Here is a 17,639-nt window from a genome sequence, read left to right as displayed (position 1 = left end):
CCCAGCGCTGGGGGAGGCCAGCGGCTAGGCCCGGCACTGGTGCCAGCCTGACTCTGGCAGAGGTGGGGGTCGGGGCAAGGGGGCCGGTGGCTCGGGTTGGCTCTGAGGCTGGGCTGGCACACAGGGAGGCTGGTGGCGCAGCCTAGTGCTCAGAGGGGGGGAGTCAGGAGGGGCGGAGGCTCGGCCTGATGTGGCTGTGGTGGGCAGACAGGGGCTTCTTCTTTTATGGTGGAAGGGGGGGTTTGGGGCTCCAGCGTGTCTGCGGGGGGGGAGGGGGGGCGGGCCTTGGGCAGAAGAGGCAGGGCTCGCGGGTTCCCCAAAACAGGGGTTCACCCGCTACCATGGGCCTGATCCAAAGCCAACAGAAGACCATAGAAAGTCTCCCATCAACTTCAGTGAGCTTTGGCTCAGGCTGTAATCACACTTATCATTGTGATTACACTTATCAGCCAACTGGCTGGTCATGGTACCTTACGCTATCCCTAGGGCTGGGTAACCATCCTTCCGCAGCTCATCTCTTGTCCTGTCATTCTGCATCTTTTGCATTATGGGAGTAAATCTTGCTCTACATACTCCAGGGAATAAACCACCTTGAAATTAATGAGAGTTGAGGATGCTCTGCACTTTACAGGAGACCTCCAGCATGTCTCATGATTGGGTTCTCAACTCCTTTCTATAAATTTGCCAACCGCTAGCACATATCAGCACAAAGTATCCTTTGATATTTATGCTTTTCATTCATATTTATGCATAAGCATGCAAAGGACCAAGCCAGATAGTCTCAAGGTTTTCCAAGTAAAGTCCCTTGTTTTGTACACAGATGAACTCTCATCCAAAAGCCAGCATAAATGTGGTTTACTTCTCCCACTGAGATAAGATGCTTTAAACATGCAGGTGTGTCTTTTTGCTTTTGTTTTTTGTCCCGTAGGCATTGTTTAAAACAACCAACATAACAATAGCTCATGGATCATTTAAGTCTATTTCGAAAGCTCTCTGCAATGAGGAAATCACACCCTTGTTTTTTGAATCTTTGCTGCCTAATTTTGGAGATCCAAAAAGACCTAGTTCTTCTATCCAGGATGAAAATATACAGAAAATAATGCGGAAATATGGCATTCCCCCAGATCCCAGTGAGTTTGCGGCGAAAGACGCGCCACAAGAGAAAACACTGAAACTATTCGCTTTCTCAGAGAATGTAGTTAGACCTTAAACAGAAGGTCAGCTTAAAAATGTGTGGGCTAGATTCTGTTCTCTTTTGCACTAATTGTAAACTGGCGTAACTCAGTTAACTTCAATGGAGCTTCCCTGATTCATCATGAGAATCACTCCCTTCCTCCCACCCCCCGAGCTGGTTGAAATTTTTCAGACAAAACTTTTCATTGAACAATTGCTTGCTTTTTTTTCATGAAAATTTTGTGAAAACCTGTGTTGACATCTTTAAAATTTTTCATTACTTTTTCCCTTGCATCTTTCTGATGCCACTAGCTAAATGGGGTGACAGTTTTTTGGTTATTGAAAACTCTGGGTTTTGGTAAAGTAAATGTTCTTTTCGTGGGTTCCTTTCTAACCTTGAGAAACAATTGGAAAAAAATTTTGAAATTTTTTGCAGTTTTTTAAAAAAAGGTTTTGAACAGCTCTAGCCCCTACAGGTTTAGCGGCACACAAATGCTTCAGACCAAATCCTCAGCTGGGTTAAACTGGCAAAGCTGCATGGAAATCAATGGTGCTATGCCGACTTCCACCAGCTGGTTATTGTATCAATTCTTTGTGGAGCACTGATTGATTGATCATGGAACTGTAATGTTTCCTGATGTAGCAGTTTGTGTGGAATGTGATGTATTATTTTGTGCAAGATGCTGCATGATATGACAGCTTGGGTTGGGGTATCCCTGCCACTTCTGCAAGTGGAGACGCCTTGGAGCTGGCAGATCCCGGTGGAGAAGTGGGGAATGCAGCCTTCATGGCATTGTCCCTCTCTTCCCCCAAGCCTGCAGTAGCCCGTCTGTGGGAATCAGGCTCCAGAAGCCAGGTGGGAGTCGATGTGGCTGGGGGACACAGCTGCTTTCCACAACTCTACGGGAACTCATGAAGTCCCTTTTCTCGACATAGGTCTTGCTCCTCTAGGCATCTGTCTTTTCCATTTTATGTAACGAAAAAGAGCTGCTTGTTTGTTTGAACACTGGGACAGAAACATTTGGGAGCTGACCCAAGCATTTCTGATTAGATCCAGCGAGCAGCTGTTCTGGGCCAAACCCTCAACTGGTGCAAATCTGCATACTTCTGTTCAATGGAGCTGTGCTGATTTACACCCGCTGAGGATCTGGCTCACTATGCTTATGGGTGACTTATTTTCCTAAAGTTTAAAAAGGCTTCTGAGTGGAGTAGGGTGGCGGCTTAATGTTCCCTCATCTCCCAGTTCCTGTGGTGGGCTGGTTTTAGGACTTGACAGGTCAATGCTTTCATCCTAATGTGTCATTTTTCCAGCTGCACTAACATTATTAGCTCCTCCTCATTCACAAAAGTCCATTTAACCTTAAAGCAAAAAAAGCTCTGCTAGAACAATGAGAATCTTGTTGTCTTGATTTCAGCAACAGGAGACCTTGGGGTGGATTAGCTCTGTCAAGAGGTATTACGTCAGTCAGTGCAGAGAGGGTTATGCAGACATTAATCGGACACAGCAACAAAAATACTCTTGGGGAGTTTCGTACGTCTACTTTATTTGTGCTATTTGGTTTTTTTTTTTGCCTTGCAGCACCTTTCTGCTTATCGTTTTATCTGGATTTGGTTAGTACCTCTACTGGAGCTTTAATATGGTCTTTCCTCAAACCTATGCTGTTTGGGAAGATTCTGTATACACCAGACACCCCAGAAACTCGAGCGATCATGGAAAAGGTATGATGTTGTGAATAATGAGAGGGGCTCTGGTCAAGCAAATCCCAATGAGAGAGCTTCTTGTTGAGTCTCCAGCGCAGGCTGGCTTTTTGAAGAAGTAGCAGAATACTGTGCTGCAAGTATTAGACTTGGTTGATAACCCCCCCCGGGAGAAAAATGAATCTTGACACATTACTGTAGAACATAGCTGATGTGGTCTCAAACTGGGGGTAATCTAAGGCTTCGAAGACTCTTTGAGACGAAAGAAGAATGTAGATCAGTCATCAGCAAAGAATTGTTTAATGCATTTAAATTCAAAATGGGAGTGAGGTACTGATCGTGGGGTGTTGGTTGGGACCAACTGAAATTACGGAAGCTGGATCACAATTTGGTGAGTATTCAGAGCTCGGGGTTTGCTTTGGACCCATCGCTGATTGGGTTATCCCTAAAAATAATGAGGTTAGATAAGCTTGCAAACCCTTCGGAACTTGTTTCCAGTGCGCCGTAGCTTTGTATTTCTGTTTGTGGGAAGGCACTGCAGAGAGAATCCTGATCTCCAAGAAACGAAAATACAAATGAAAGTGAAAGGCAGCAAATTTAAAACTGGGGAATAGGAAGCGTGATTTCACACAATGCACAGCCTCTGGGGCTCTTTGAGACCAGCTGTCATTGAGGCCAAGAGCTTAGCAAGATTACAAAAAGGACTGGACATTTAGACAGATACCAAGAATATCCAGAATTATAATAGAAAGAATGTAAAAACAAATTATGGTGAAACCCTGTGTCCATTGAAATCAATGACATCACTGACTTCCATAGGGCCAGGATTTAACCCCAAGAGTTTTGGAAGTGATGGAGACACTCACTCTTCAAGGCATAAACCAACCTCTAATGAATGGGGGGAGAAAAAATATTTCCCTGTGCTCAGATTATCCCATAACGATCTACTGCAGGGGTTTCTTGCCCCATAATCTGAAGCAGTTGATGCTGGCCACAGTCAGAGACAGAATGTGGGACTGAATGGACCCCAGGTCTGATACATTCTGGTGATTCCTATGGTCTACAGGTCAATTGAAACATAAAATTGTTAAAGAGACAGCAACGATTTGTAATCTACCCCTTTGTGACTGTGGTCAATAGTTTCCTTTGCATGAAAAATCCAAGCAGCACTAGAAATGTGAGGGGCATTACGGGGTTTGGAAGCATTTCTCTGCAAAAGGCCTTAGACCCAAATGAGTCCTGGCATAAGCAGCAATATCTTCCATTAATCATAGAATCATAGAATATCAGGGTTGGAAGGGACTTCAGGAGGTCATCTAGTCCAACCCCCTGCTCAAAGTAGGACCAATCCCCAACTAAATCATCCCAGCCAGGGCTTTGTCAAGCCTGATCTTAAAAACTTCTAAGGAAGGAGATTCCACCACCTCCCTAGGTAACGCATTCCAGTGCTTCACCACCCTCCTAGTGAAAAAGTTTTTCCTAATATCATTACTCCTCGTTCTGTCATCTGCTACCACTGAGAACAGTCTAGAGCCATCCTCTTTGGAACCCCCTTTCAGGTAGTTGAAAGCAGCTATCAAATCCCCCCTCATTCTTCTCTTCCGCAGACTAAACAATCCCAGTTCCCTCAGCCTCTCCTCGTAAGTCATGTGTTCCAGTCCCCTAATCATTTTTGTTGCCCTCTGCTGGATGTTTTCCAATTTTTCCACATCCTTCTTGTAGTGTGGGGCCCAAAACTGGACACAGTACTCCAGATGAGGCCTCACCCATGTCGAAAAGAGGGGAACGATCACGTCCCTCGATCTGCTGGCAGTGCCCCTACTTATACAGCCCAAAATGCCATTGGCCTTCTTGGCAACAATGGCACACTGTTGACTCATATCCAGCTTCTCGTCCACTGTAACCCCTAGGTCCTTTTCTGCAGAACTGCTGCCTAACCATTCGGTCCTAGTCTGTAGCGGTGCATGGGATTCTTCCGTCCTAAGTGCCGGACTCTGCACTTGTCCTTGTTGAACCTCATCAGATTTCTTTTGGCCCAATCCTCTAATTTGTCTATGTCCCTCTGTATCCTATCCCTACCTTCCAGCGTATCTTCCTTTCCTCCCAGTTTAGTGTCATCTGCAAACTTGCTGAGGGTGCAATAATCCCTGCCATCCTCCAGATCATTAATGAAGATATTGAACAAAACCTGCCTCAGGACTGACCCTTGGGGCACTCCACTTGGTACCAGCTGCCAACTAGACATGGAGCCATTGATCACTACCCGTTGAGCCCGACAATCTAGCCAGCTTTCTATCCACCTTATAGCCTTAATGTCAATGGCAGTTGCTCTCCCTTCATCAGGACTGACTTTGGTCCTTCATCACAGCACGCTGTGTAACCCAACAGGAAAATATAGAGAGTTTTGTGACTGCACCAAATTACTGCTTTGTGCTAACTCGATAAGGAGCTGAGGTCAATAACCTTTAGTAGCTTCTGAAGGAGTTTTCGGGGAGGAAAATGGTTGATTCTTGATTAACAGAACTGGACTTTTATTCTTAGACATAGAGGAAGTCTACAGTTAAAACACTTTAAGCTTCTCCCGCCAACATAGCACTGTCTATGCAGGGGGTTAGGTTGCTATAAACTACGTCGCTCAGGAGTGTGGACTTTTCAAACCTCTGCATGACGTAGTTATAGTGATATAGGTCTGTAGTTTAGATGAGACCTTTCGTCATAATACTTAAGGCCCCAATCCAGCAAAGCATATAAGCAGGTGCTGAAGTCCAGCTCTGTTCAGCAAAGCCCTGAAACGTAGGCTAAACGTTAAGCACCTACATGTGACTGAGGCATGTGTTAAAGTTAAGCACATGCTTAAGCATTCAGCAGAACAGGGATGGACTGCTGAATCGGGGCCTAAAGAAGGAAAAACTTGCTCAATGTCATGTGAAAGGACCATGGAAATATTAATTTAGCTTTTTGTAAACAGGTCAAATGGATTTATTGTATGTGTTTGTTTTGATTTGTTTTTTTAAGTCTAATGCAACCCTGAAGCAGATGGCTGATCTAATGCAAAAGTCCCAGGAATGGCTGGACAAGTCACCGTTGATCATGAATTCACTGACTACATTAAACGAAACAATTCCAGTTGTCAAGGTATTATTATCTCACAGCTAACAGGGTTCCTTTGTCGCTCAAGTTAACAGAAGGCTGGGGGCAGATCCTCTCTGATATAAATTGTCATAGCTCTATTGACATCCACCAACAATACAAACACCAAGAGATTCTAAAGGGGCACCTTTTCAGAGCTAAACCCTCCTTCTGAAATGCTTACAGTACTTCCTCTAAAACTTCCAACACACTGAGGACTGATGGTTGGCCATACAAAGGGGAGAATTCTCTTAGGTTTGTAAATGCAATTGCCGTCTGCTTGACGTAGCAATCAAAGCTGGGTGACTCATCACAGGGCTCACCCCAGCCTGAGATACCAAAGAAGTGGTTCTCCTCAGGAAGCAGAAAAGCTGGGATAATACCTAGTTCTCCTCATTAGAAAAGTGCTGGAGAGCCTAGAGGATGAACGAATGCCATTCTGCCTTTGTAGCTCAATGAGGAAAAATATTTAAATATCAAGGTAAAACTTCAGACTCTCTCCATGAGGAACAAGTCACTGTTCAAACCTGGAAAGCTGTAACGTGCCTCCTCTTTCTACTCACTCTCCGTGCTTAAGTTACTTTGAGGCACTTTGAGGTTACTTTGAGTTACTTAAGTTACCTTAGCAGCAGTGATTGGCTTCTTTTTGGTGAAGAAACAGAACACAGCCTGTTATAGAAAGGATATCTTGGGAACACAGAGTAAATATTAACTGGTCTCAGTGGGAGAAATTCACCACAGTGTATATGGCATAGCTGGACTCCTGGAAAATCCAGGACGGAGCGTGTGAGAGTCAGCGATGAAACATTCTCCACTGAGCGGACTCCTTTGTGGAATGAGCTATTAGAGATTCAGCTAAGCTCAAACCTGAAGGCCTGAAGCTCATTTACACGCAGGCCACTCTGCACTGTGCTCTGACAGCGTACAGCGCCCTTACAGGGTCTGTCTACACAGCATTCTGGAGCCCGCGGGTTCGAGCCTCCCAGGAGGGTCGACAGACTCGGGCTAGCACGGCTCATGCTAGGGTTCTAAAAATAGCTGTATAGACGGGGCTGGACCTTGGGCTCTGAAGCCCAGGGAGAGGGGTGGGCTGAAGAGTCCAAACCACAGCGTCTAAGCACTGGCTGTATGTCTAGTTTCAGAGCGCTAGGGTAAACCACACCTGCTGACCTGGGCTGGGACGCTTGCTCCTGCGGGCTCCAAAACTGCAGATACACCAAAAGTTGGTAGAAATTACATTTGCACATACTTTAACGTCTCTGTGTCACTAAGCATCCAGGCCTAAGTGCTTTCCAGAACCAGTCCGATGCCCAGTGAAGTCAATGGGATCGTTTTCCGTTGGATCAGGCCCTTAGAGAGCTGTAAGACTGTCACTGGCTAAAGTTTTCTCTCCGTAACTGAAATCAAGTGAAGAGAGGAGGCTCAAGAAGGGTGTAAGTAACATGGAGGGGATCCAAACAGGATGAATGTCACTCTCTCTCTCTCACTCTCATTTGATAGAATACCCTGCAGAATCCATTTGTGCAAGTTTTTATCAAACTCATGGTGAAGCTGGATGCTGTCAAACTGCTGAGCGAAATAAATGAACTGGGTAAGTTGCTATTCATACACCTCCTATTTATATAACAGTGCTCAGAACATCACAACTGCCTCACTGCCTTAGACCATTGGTGTAACGATTCCTGCTGGCCAGTAGCTGATGCATTAGTGCCAATCAAGCTCATCCATAGTGTATATTTGCCTGGAAAGATTCCTCCTTCACCTTCTTAAAATATCAGCATATGTCCTGAGCAATGTGGTTTGAGTGCCCACATTATGGATGGATAAGACAGATGGGGGGAGAAAGGGAGCATTATGAGCCTTGTTTTACAGATGGAAAACTGAGGCATAGAGGGATTAAGTGATTTAGCCAAGGGCACACAGGAATTCTGTGGCAGATTTTGCCTTGAAGTGCAGTCTCCTGAGTCCCAGTCTTGTACCTTAGCCCAATGCCACTCATCCTCTCCATAAATATGTCTTATGTGGCATCCAGTGTGTAACACAAAACACATTATCAGATGCATAAGCCAGTCTTTTAGCTGTGGGATCCCTGAAATGTAACCTGTTACTATGTTGTTGTTTTTAAAGAAGCTAATGTCAAACCAATATTTTTAAAAAAGGTAAACAGGATGATGCAGATCAGGCCAGTTAGCCTGATAGTGATCCCAGGAAAAATTTCAGGAAGGCTGATGTGGGATATCATCAGTAAAGAATTAAAGGACAGTAGCATAATTAATGCCAATCAACATGGTTTTATGAAAAATGAGCTTGTCAAACAAATGTACCTCATCATAAACTGATCACTAGTTTGGTCGAGAAAGGTAATTGTGCTGAGATAATAGATTTCTGTGAGTCATTTGACTTAGTCCTGCATGACATTCTCATAAAAAAAATTAACACTATACAAAATTCCTGTTTTCCATATTAAATGGATTAAAACCTAGTTAAATAATAGATGTCAAAATAATTGTAAATGAGGAATCACAGAACCCTAGAAGTATAAGACTGGAAGGGACCTTGAGAGGTCATCTAGTCCAGTCCCCTGCACTCAAGGCAGGACTATATAAAAACAAGACCATCCTTGGCATGTGTTTGTTAAAAACCTCCAATGATGGAGATTCCAGAACCTCCCTAGATAATTTATTCCAGGGTTTAACCACCCTGACAGTGAGGAAGTTTTTCCTAATATGCAACCTAAACCTCCCTTGCTGCAATTGAAGGCCATTGCTTGTCCTATCCTCAGAAGGTAACGAGAACAATTTTTCTCCCTCCTCCTTGTAACAACCTTTTATGTATTTGAAAACTATTATCATGTCCCCTCTGTCTTCTCTTCTCCAGACTAAATAAACCCAGTTTTTTCAATCTTCCTTCACAGGTCATGTTTTCTAGACCTTTAATAATTTTTTGTTGCTCTTCTCTGGACTTTCTCCAATTTGTTCACATCTTTCCTGAAATGTGGCACCCAGAACTGGACACAATACTCCAGCTGAGGCCTTATCAGCACGGAGTAGAGCAGAAGAATTACTTCTTGTGTCTTGCTTACAATACTCCTGATGATACATCCCAGAATGGCATTCCCTTTTTTTGCAACAGTGTTATACTGTTGATTCATATTCAGCTTGTGATCCACTATAACCCACAGATCCCTATTCACAGTACTCCTTCCTAGGCAGTCATTTCCCATTTTGTATGTGTGCAACTGATTGTTCCTTCCTAAATGGAGTACTTTGCATTTGTCCTTATGAATTTCATCCTATTTACTTCAGACCATTTTTCCAGTTTGTCCAGATCATTTTGAATTTTAATTCTGTCCTCCAAAGCACTTGCAACCCCTCCCAGCTTGGTATCATCCACAAACTTTATAAGTGTCCTCTCTATGCTATTATCTAAATCATTGATGAAGATCTTGAACAGAACTGGACTCAGAACTGATCCCTGTGGGACCCCACTTGATATGCCCTTCCAGATTGGCTGTGAACCACTGATTGATTACTCTCTGGGAGTGGTTTTTGAACCAGTTACACACCCACCTTATAGTAGCTCCATCTAGGCTGTATTTCCCTAGTTTGTTTATGAGAAGGTCATGCAGGTACCTACTTGGAGAATAGACTTCTGATACCAGACGACTCTTTAATTGATCAGAAAAAGGCTTTAAAAGCTCCAATGGTTGGAAGCTGAAGCTAGAAAAATTCAGACAAGAAATAGGGTGCAAATTTTTAACAGTGAGGGTAATTAACCATTGGAATGACGTGCCTAGGGACATGATGGATTCTCCATCACTTGATGTCTTTAAATCAAGACTGGATGTCTTTCTAAAAGATAAGCTAGGGCTCAGACAGAAGTTATGGGCTTGATGCAGTGTTTACTGGATGAGGTTCTATGACCTGGGCTACGTCGGAGGTCAGACTAGATGATGATAATGGTCATGTTCCAGTACCGGATATGGACTGGCAGCAGAGCCTGCTTATACACATGTGACGTGTTCATCATAAGTTCCTTTAATGCTCTGCCAGGTATGGCTGAGGTTTCTTTAAATCAGTGGTCACCAACCTGTTGATCCCGGAGCCTCGGCCAGTCAATCGCAATCTCCGGGCCGCTAAAAGTCCAGTGGGTGCAGGGGCTCAGCCCTGCCTTCCTTGGCCCCACGCCACTCCCAGAAGCGGCTGGCTGCTGGCATGTCTCTGCGGCCCCTGGGGGAAGGGGAGGGTGAGACGGCTCTGTATGCTGCCCTCGCCCCTTGCACCATCCCCGCAGCTCCCATTAGCTGGAAACCGACCATTGGGAACTGCGGGGGTGGCGCTTGCAGGTGCGAGCAGTGCACGGAGACCTGCTGCCGCCCTCCCTCCAGGGGCAGCATGCAGAGATATGCCAGCAGCCAGCTGCTTCTGGGAGTGGCGTGGGGCCACAGCAGGCAGGCAGCCTGCCTGAGCCCTGCTGTGCTGCCTGTCCTGCCTGGAGCCTGCACCACGCCGCCCCATGCCCAGCCCAGAGCTCTCTCACAGACCCCACATCCCGACCCCTTGCCCCAGCCCAGAGCCCCCTCCTGCACCCAAACTCCCTCCCTGAGCTTGCACCCCAAGTCCCTGCCCCAGCCCGGTGAAAGTGAGTGAGGATGGGAGGAAGGACTGGAGGGAGCAGGGCCTTGGCGAAGGGGCGAGGTAGATCCTGGGTTGATCTTAAATTCAAAATGTGATCTTGTGTGTAAAACGGTTGGAGACCACGGCTGTAAATGAACACGGTGCCACCTAATGGCTGAATAGTGTAATATGGGTTAGCATTCCATTATATAGTCCCTTCCAGCCTCAAAATTTATGAAAAATAGTCTTAAAAACCATAAGGCCTAGTTTAAATGACTCCAATCCTGAATGTTAGTCAAATAGACATTGCAAGAGAATCTCTGCAGTAAATTGTATTAATCCCCTCTGGCCACCAGAGGACACTGTTCAGACATAATTATTCACCCAAATAGTGAATTGGAAGCCTGATGGGAAGTGATTTTAATAATTCACTCACATCAGAACTGGAGTTTTGCTTTAAAGTTTTCAGGTCTCTCAGGTCCCCCTCTCCTCCCTACTCCCTCAGTGGAGTAATGTAGCAGCCACTTTAATAACATAAGAACAGCGATACTGGGTCAGACCAAATGTTCATCTAGCCCAGTGGCCAATGCCAGGTACCCCAGAGGAGATGAACAGAACAGGTAATCATCAAGTGATACATCCTGTCGCCTATTCCCAGCTTCTGGCAAACAGAGGCTAGGGACACCACCCCTGCCCATCCTGGCTAATAGCCATTGATGGACCTCCATGAACTTATCTAGTTCTTTTTTGAACCCAGTTATAGTCTTGGCCTTCACAACATCCCCTGGCAAGGAGTTCCACAGGTTGACTGTGCATTCTGTGAAAAAAATCTTCCTTTTTAAACCCGCTGCCTATTAATTTTATTTGGTGACCGCTGATTCTTGTGTTCTGAGGAGTAAATAACACTTTCTTATTTACTTTCTCCACACCAGTCATGATTTTACAGATCTCTATCATATTCCCCCCCGCCCTTAGTCGTCTCTTTTTCAGGCTGAAAAGTACCAGTCTTACTAATCTCTCCTCATACAGAAGTCGTCCCATACCCCTAATAATTTTTGTTGCCCTTTTCTGAACCTTTTCCAATTTCAGTATATCTTTTTTGAGATGGAGCGACCACATCTGCACTCAGTATTCAAGATGTGGGCATACCATGGATTTATATAGAGGCAGTATGATATTTTCTGTCTTATTTTCTATCCCTTTCTTAATGATTCCCAACATTCTGTTTGTTTTTTTGACTGCCACTGCCCATTGAGTGAACGTTTTCAAAGAGCTATCCACAATGACTCCAACACAGCCCTTGTTTGTGCGAGTGGAAGCTGATGTAGATCAGGAGTGAGTCTAGCTCATTGCAACCCATATCAGCATGCTGTTTAGAATGAAATGAGTGCAAATAGTCACCTATTGGGTGCAATCACCTGTCCTAACTGCAGCAAAACCATCATACTTGTGGCCGCTGTTCCACATTAGTTACACTGCATTATGTAGTCACAATGTACAACAGCCAGAAGACAGCAGTACTTTTATTGGCTGCATTAACAGGTCTAATACACACAGCACCATGGCAGACCTACCTCCTACTTGACGGGCTTGGATAAAATAGATTGTGTTCACCACTGAGCTAAAACAGATCAGCAGACATGGCGATTACACTGAAAATCACTGGACGTGGAACGAATGGAGAACATCATACACAGTTTAAAAAAACAGCAGATTAGCAGTAACCTCTGGTTTGAAATGGTTGTCACATTCCATAGTTGACATTCTCCCAAAGACAAACTGATGAGCGTGTAAAAAATGATTAACCTAAAAATTGGGTCAACCACATGCATTCATTGCACTGATAAATGCAGAATAATATTTTACGATTAATGTTTAGTGTGATTGTTTTTTTCCATCGTTATTAGCAGTAACAGCATAATGAAGTGATGGTTCTTTTGCTTCATTCCCTTCCCCCTCACCCCAGATGATATAAGGTTGGAATTGCAGAACAACGCTGACATCATCAATCAACTGAACACATTATCTACCCTGGCAGTAAATGTATCCTCCTGTGTGTCGTTTGATCGCATTCAGGTGGCAAAAAACAGAGAGGCGCTGGAAATGGTAGCTAAAGAGCTTTTTTTGAGGAATGAACTTTTTGGAAGTAAGTGCCATGTTCAGTTACAGAAATGCCCATGTAATTAATGAATTAACCCTTTTTTACCCTGTTATCATGTGCAGTAGCCAAAGTGCAGTTCATGAGTCAAGTGCTATACCCAGAGTTCTATACTAGGAAAACAATAGGTCCCAGCAAACAATGCTCAACCTGCAATCTTCAGCCAATCAGCCATGACATATTGCATGGCCATGCCTCCTTATCACAGATGAGAGTGGGCTACAATCTGCTCCTTTTCATGCAGATAGGTGTAGGTAGCCCTTGGTATCCTGGCAAGGTGCCAGTAGGGTCTTCTGTTGAGCCACCTTGGGAACCCCTGGTGAATCTCCAGGATACAGAGCTGTCCTCCAGATAGGCCTGTAGAGGGAAAGGGATATGTAAAGCAAGTAATATGAAGAGACCACACCTTTCTTTAGCAGATCATACTGTTCTTAAAATGCTTTAATGAAACCAAATAGTAGCCCATTATTGTAGGAGACATATATTAGCAGATGAGAACTACATTCGTAAAAGTCAGATGAATTTGGCCCATTAATATTTGGCTATCATATCAAGTAGGGAAAAAGAAAGGATCTTATGTGTGTCCTTCGTTTAATTTTTAAAGGAATTGGAATGCGAGCTCAGGACTTTCTTGAAAGTCCCATAAACTGTTCTTTTTTAATATCCCATAATTCAAGCCACCATTAAAAACATCTCCCTTATCAACAGAAACTCTACTAACCTTAATAATGTGATGTATCAGTAGTTATTAAAACTGATTTCTTGTACCTCTATCATACATGAGATTTGATAATCTGTATATGGAATATTTATAGTTTTCCTAGTCGGGTTAGATCTAAAACCAAGGTTTTCCAAAAGTGACTAGTGATTTTGGGTACCTCCAATACTGAGTGCTGATGTAGGAACAACTTAAAAGGGTCTGCTTTTCAGAGGGTGGGTTCTTGGCACCCAGAATCACCAGTCAGTTTTGGAAATGTCAGCATAAATACAGTGTGAGCAACAACAGCTAACTCTGCTTTGACATGCGTGATAGTGACAACAAATTGCATATCTAGCTGAGCAGTAGGCTCTTCAGTTAAAAGACGGTTGGGTTTTAATATGCAAAAGGATTATAAAAATGAGGAGTTCAGATTTGATACTTATACGTGGCACTATCCTACTGCAACCATTGTTGACTGAAAAATAAATTTCACTTTGTTTTCTCAAGGTGTCATTTTCAATCTACCATCAAGCAGTAACAGACAGAGGAGAGCAACTCCCGACAGTCTCTCCCTTCCTCCACTAGTCAATTATACCATCCGAATGAGCAGCAGGATTTCCCAAACGACAAATAGGATCAGGGAGAGGATCTGGACCGTGGGCCCACATAATTCAACCTCGCAGAGCCAGATCTACAGCCGAGCCTTTATCTATATCCAGGACAGTATCGAGAGAGCAATCATTGAGTTGCAGACTGGGAAGAGTCCAGAAGAAATAGCTGTTCAAGTCCAGGCCACTCCCTACCCCTGCTACAATAAGGACATGTAAGTTCATGAGCCCTCAGGAAGTCAGCAAATCCATACCCTTGCACTGAGGCAGGACCAAGTAAACCTAGACCATCACTGAGAGGTGTTTATCTACAGTGTTCGTAAAATCCTCTAGTGATGGGGATTTCACAACCTCCCTTGGAAGCCTGTTCCAGAGCTTAACTACCCTTCTAGCTAGACATTTTTTCCTAATATCTAACCTAAATCTCCCTTGCTGCTGATTAAACCCATTACTTCTCATCAATGACAATGACTTGCAGAACGTGTTATACATTAGCAGGATAATTACAATGGTTGGGACTTACCGGCTTCCTCAAAGCCATGCTCCCATGAAAAGAAAATCATAATAGAAAAGGAAAATCTATATGAAGATTTAAAGAAATATTATTTTGTTGTTTTAAAGGATCCAGGATGAGACTCTGGCCCTACCAAAATCAATGGCAAAACTCCCAGTGACTCTAGTGGGGTGAGGATTTCACCCAGAGTGCCTTGTCTCATCATTGTACTATAAATATGTGAATCGTCATAATTCCCATAGGTACTACTGTAGGTGAAAATTACTACCTCCATTTTAGAGACAGGGAAACTGAGGCATAGTGAGTCACTGGCGGAGCTGGGATTAGACTTCAGGAGTCTTGGCCTATTTCAGTAGGTGTATAAATCCAGATAGTAGCTTAGATAGTAGCTGAGTAGCAGATAGTAGCTTATCTGTTGAGGAAAAAAAAAGTCCCTAAGTTTACGAGCCTAAATATGAGCTTTAAGTTACTTGATATTACTTCAAGTTGCGGTATTTATTTTTTGTTCCAGCAATTCCAGTTTAGACACCATTCATAGTGTACAGTTCTGCTACATATGCTTCTCTCTCTCAGGGGTTGCAAGAGCTATAGAGGAGATGAGGTTGTAACTCTCCTCTCAACAATGTTGAGGGGAGACAGATGAGATTCCAGTGCACTGAGCAGTCAGGGTTAACTGCCTGCTATACCAAGTGGTGCAGTATGAATGGTGTATGAACCAGAGTGAGTCTTGATAAACAGACTGGCACAGGAGTGAGGAGTTTTGGATTCTGCTCACCTTGAGCCAGATCTCAGTGGGCGTAAATCAGCATAACTCAGCTGACTTCAATACAGCCATGCCACTTTATACCAGCTGAGGATCTGGCCCCTGGGTGCGACAGTTATGATAAGAAATGGGATCCTGGGTCTGTGATGTCTCTGAATTATTACAGGGACCAGAGGCAGCATCCAAGCTGGGTAAACACATGTGTGAAAAGCCATTTTCAATGTATTTTACAGCAGTGAGGGATGTTCAGCAAATTGCACTGTTGGCTTGGACACTCATTCTACAGAGGGCAGTATAACTGACTCCACTCGGGCAGACCAAAAGAGTTGGGCAGGGACGGTGTCCCTGGCCTCTGCTTGCCAGAAGCTGGGGATGGGCGACAGGGGATGGATCCCTTGATGATGACCTGTTCTGTTCATTCCCTCTGGGGCACCTAGCACTGGCCACTGTCAGAAGACAGGTTACTGGGCTAGATGGACCTTTAGTCTGACCCAGTATGGCCGCTTTTAATGCAGGACATTTCATTCTCAAAGCATGAGGTTGTGCCACCTGAACTAAAAAGCTAGCTGCATCCTGTAGGGCACTTGTTAACCTTATAGGTCGATCAGCCGAGAGACCGAGAGAGAGAGAGTTGTATTCTCCTAATGTAGGTTACAATAGGATAATTCACATGCAAAGGTCTGCCACCTTATTGTGACTGTGAAGTGGTCAGGAATAGTTCAGACAATATGTCAATTATTTACAGCAAAAATACAGATTATTATTGTTAAATCATTGTGTACTATGATGAACTATTTCCTGGAGGCACTCATTATTGAGCTGTAAGCTGCTTTTCTCGCACTCTTGCTGCCAAGAAAACAACTCACCTTCACAATTCTCTTTCCCCCACCTGGAAAGTTCAGAAGATGAAATTTCATTCAATCATTAAAATACCCAGGAGCTGTGGAATGACGCTGCAGTAGAAGCTGCTATAAAATCAACATTCATCAACTGCTACCGCTTAGTTACCATTTTACAGGCAAAGTTGTGGCAATCTCATATGTCATTGTACCGTAACATTTGGAAACTGCTGAAATTTGGAGACCTGGTTGACGTTCTTTTTAGTTGAAAAATGCAGTTTCATCTAAATCAAAACCTTTCATGAACGTGGGTTGATTTTTATGACGTCTTTGAGTTTCCAACTAAAACAATTCAGAACAAAATTAAATTTTAATTTCGCTTGAAATAGTTTCATTTGAGACTTTTTGCAGAAATAGTACTGGCTTTTTTCATCAGAAAGGGAACATGCTATATGTTCCTTAAAATTAATCTACTGTGGAAAATCAATCAGGTAACAATCTTGTTTTCAAATACAGTAGGCTCAATTTACTACCACCACTACTTCCTTTTGAGTGGAAGGAAAGTCTGCTGGCTAACGCATAGGGATGAGGATCAATACATGTGGATTCTAATACCAGTTCTGTCACAGTCTGACACTGGGCAAGACACTTGGGTCACAGTTTGCAAATGTGGGTGTCAAGTCAGGCACCTGAATCCATATGTAGGCAGGGAAATAAGCAGCCCGATTTTCAGAAATGGTAATTATCTGCCGACTGTATTGACTAACTTTATTCGGAGTCATGAATTCCCAGCACTTTGGATTTAGGTGCCTAACTTTAGGCGTACAGTTTTGAAATTGTTGGCCTTAATTTCTCTGTGCTACAGTTTTCCCAGCGGTTAAAATCAGACGAATAATACTTACATGGTAGCAGGGTAAAAAGGGTTAATTCATTAATATTTTTAAACTGTTTGGAAGGTCCTATGTAAGTACAAAATACCCTTATTCTAATAATTATACTCTACATTTAAAAATATGAGCATGGTTTTCCTCTGCAAAGAGTATTAGTTTGAAAAGTATATTCTTCATAAATCCCAATCCAGCACATTTTCTATTCAGCTAAATCCTGCATTTGTCTTTTACAGGTTCTTAAGCAGTGTGACCTACTCTCTTCCATTTGCTCTGATGGCTGCTTGGTCACTGTTTATAGCTGCTTTTGTGAAAAAGCTTGTTCAAGAGAAAGATCTAAGGCTATATGAGGTACAGTAATGAAATTATGACTAGATTTTCTATCTAGAAGATAATGTGACATTGACTGGAGCAACATAAGTGTTAAAAGCCCCGTTTTCAATGTATAAAATGCACATGTTAAACATGTAAATGTATGGAGTCAATGAAATGAATGAATTGTAGTTGAAGGGAAATCACTTACTTTCTTTGTTAAAATGAGAGCTGGCGGCTGA

The 17,639-nt window shown here is 43.5% G+C and overlaps 1 protein-coding gene across 1 annotated transcript in view; it reads left to right on the top strand.

Annotated features, from left to right (window-relative positions):
• The window catches only part of ABCA12 (ATP binding cassette subfamily A member 12), a 90,410-nt gene that overhangs the window by 15,750 nt on the left and 57,021 nt on the right, over nucleotides 1-17,639 (top strand). Inside the window, exons 9-15 of the mRNA XM_078848028.1 lie at nucleotides 929-1,130; nucleotides 2,753-2,892; nucleotides 5,887-6,006; nucleotides 7,501-7,591; nucleotides 12,583-12,762; nucleotides 13,982-14,297; nucleotides 17,322-17,436. Coding sequence (XP_078704154.1) covers nucleotides 929-1,130; nucleotides 2,753-2,892; nucleotides 5,887-6,006; nucleotides 7,501-7,591; nucleotides 12,583-12,762; nucleotides 13,982-14,297; nucleotides 17,322-17,436 — 1,164 coding nt within the window. The remainder of the gene's footprint in view (nucleotides 1-928; nucleotides 1,131-2,752; nucleotides 2,893-5,886; nucleotides 6,007-7,500; nucleotides 7,592-12,582; nucleotides 12,763-13,981; nucleotides 14,298-17,321; nucleotides 17,437-17,639) is intronic.

This window comes from Lepidochelys kempii, chromosome 11, assembly GCF_965140285.1.
Source record: "Lepidochelys kempii isolate rLepKem1 chromosome 11, rLepKem1.hap1, whole genome shotgun sequence".
NCBI classification, from domain to species: Eukaryota; Metazoa; Chordata; order Testudines; family Cheloniidae; genus Lepidochelys; species Lepidochelys kempii.
Note: the sequence above shows the minus strand (reverse complement) of the source record. Positions and strands in the feature narration are given on the sequence as shown.